The sequence below is a fragment of the Aplysia californica genome, unplaced genomic scaffold (genome assembly GCF_000002075.1).
Source record: "Aplysia californica isolate F4 #8 unplaced genomic scaffold, AplCal3.0 scaffold00413, whole genome shotgun sequence".
Lineage (NCBI taxonomy): Eukaryota > Metazoa > Mollusca > Gastropoda > Aplysiida > Aplysiidae > Aplysia > Aplysia californica.
Window position 1 is genome coordinate 681,665 of NW_004797683.1, and position 1,108 is coordinate 682,772.

General features: G+C 43.4%; 1 protein-coding gene across 1 annotated transcript in view; it reads right to left on the minus strand.

The window, feature by feature from the left end:
- Positions 1-1,108, minus strand: part of LOC106012552 (E3 ubiquitin-protein ligase SMURF2) — a gene marked incomplete at both ends in the record, with an annotated part of 60,117 nt that overhangs the window by 54,194 nt on the left and 4,815 nt on the right. The window contains 1 exon segment of the mRNA XM_013085853.2: positions 101-209. Within this exon segment, the coding sequence (XP_012941307.2) occupies positions 101-209 (109 nt within the window).

Sequence of the window (1,108 nt, forward strand, 5' to 3'; positions counted from 1 at the left end):
AGAGACAGACAGACAGACAGACAGACAGACAGACAGACAGACAGACAGACAGACAGACAGACAGACAGACAGACAGACAGACAGAGAGTACAGTACTCACAGGTCATAGTGCTGGTTCCACTTTGGGTCCAGCGTGTTCTTGCAGACATCTGTCGAGTGGCACTGACCAGAGCCATCTACTGTGATCTTGGCGAACGGATCGGGCAGCCCTGTGGAATGAAATGGTATTTAAGTTTCTTTATTTCTACTAAGCGTTTTACGGAATTTGCAACACAATTAGGTCAAATAAGTGCCGAAGATTTGACCTCTGTTACGAGACAGTAGCAAGCACAAAAAAGGAGAAATAAGTTTTTTTTAGTAAGGTTTTCGTTTTTGTAGTTTTATGGCGCTCGCAACTGCATAAGGTCATATGAGCGCCAGAAGATTAGAGTTGTTACAAGAGAGTAACAAACATAAAAAGAAGAAGGGGAGATAAGGAGGATAGATGTCTCATAGGAAAGAAGAAGCAAACCACACCACAGCACCCACCATCGTAAGAATTTTACAGCACTTGCAACACACTTACGTCATATAAGTGACGAATATTAGAGCTCTGTTACGAGAGAATAAAAAAGACTAAAAGAAGGAGGGGAGATATGGGCGTTTGATGTTTGATGGGAAAGAAAGAGCAAACCACACCAGAGCTCCCACCAACCACCGACGGGTGAGCGTTTAATGCCCTTGTTAAAACAATAACTTTTTTTTAAAACTGCGGGACCCCCGAGTTCAACGTCCATCTCCGAAAGGATGGAGATAAATACGAAATTCGTGTAAATAGTCTTTTCCAAGAACACAATGTTTTTGGTTTTAGTAAGGTCTTACGGTGCTCACAACTGCATAAGGTCATATTACGAGTTATGAGCGCCAAGGGGTGGATGTCAACAGAGGAGAAGTCCAAACGGGGAGTCAGGCTTACTCTGCTCACCTCTCTGGCCTCAACAGCAAAAAAAAGTCTGCTACGACTATCAAGGCACCCGTGAAACAGCAGGTCACAGGAGTGCGACAAACATACAAAAGAAGTAGAGGAAAATGACGATAGTAAGGACTACAACAAAAAAAAAGAGCGGGG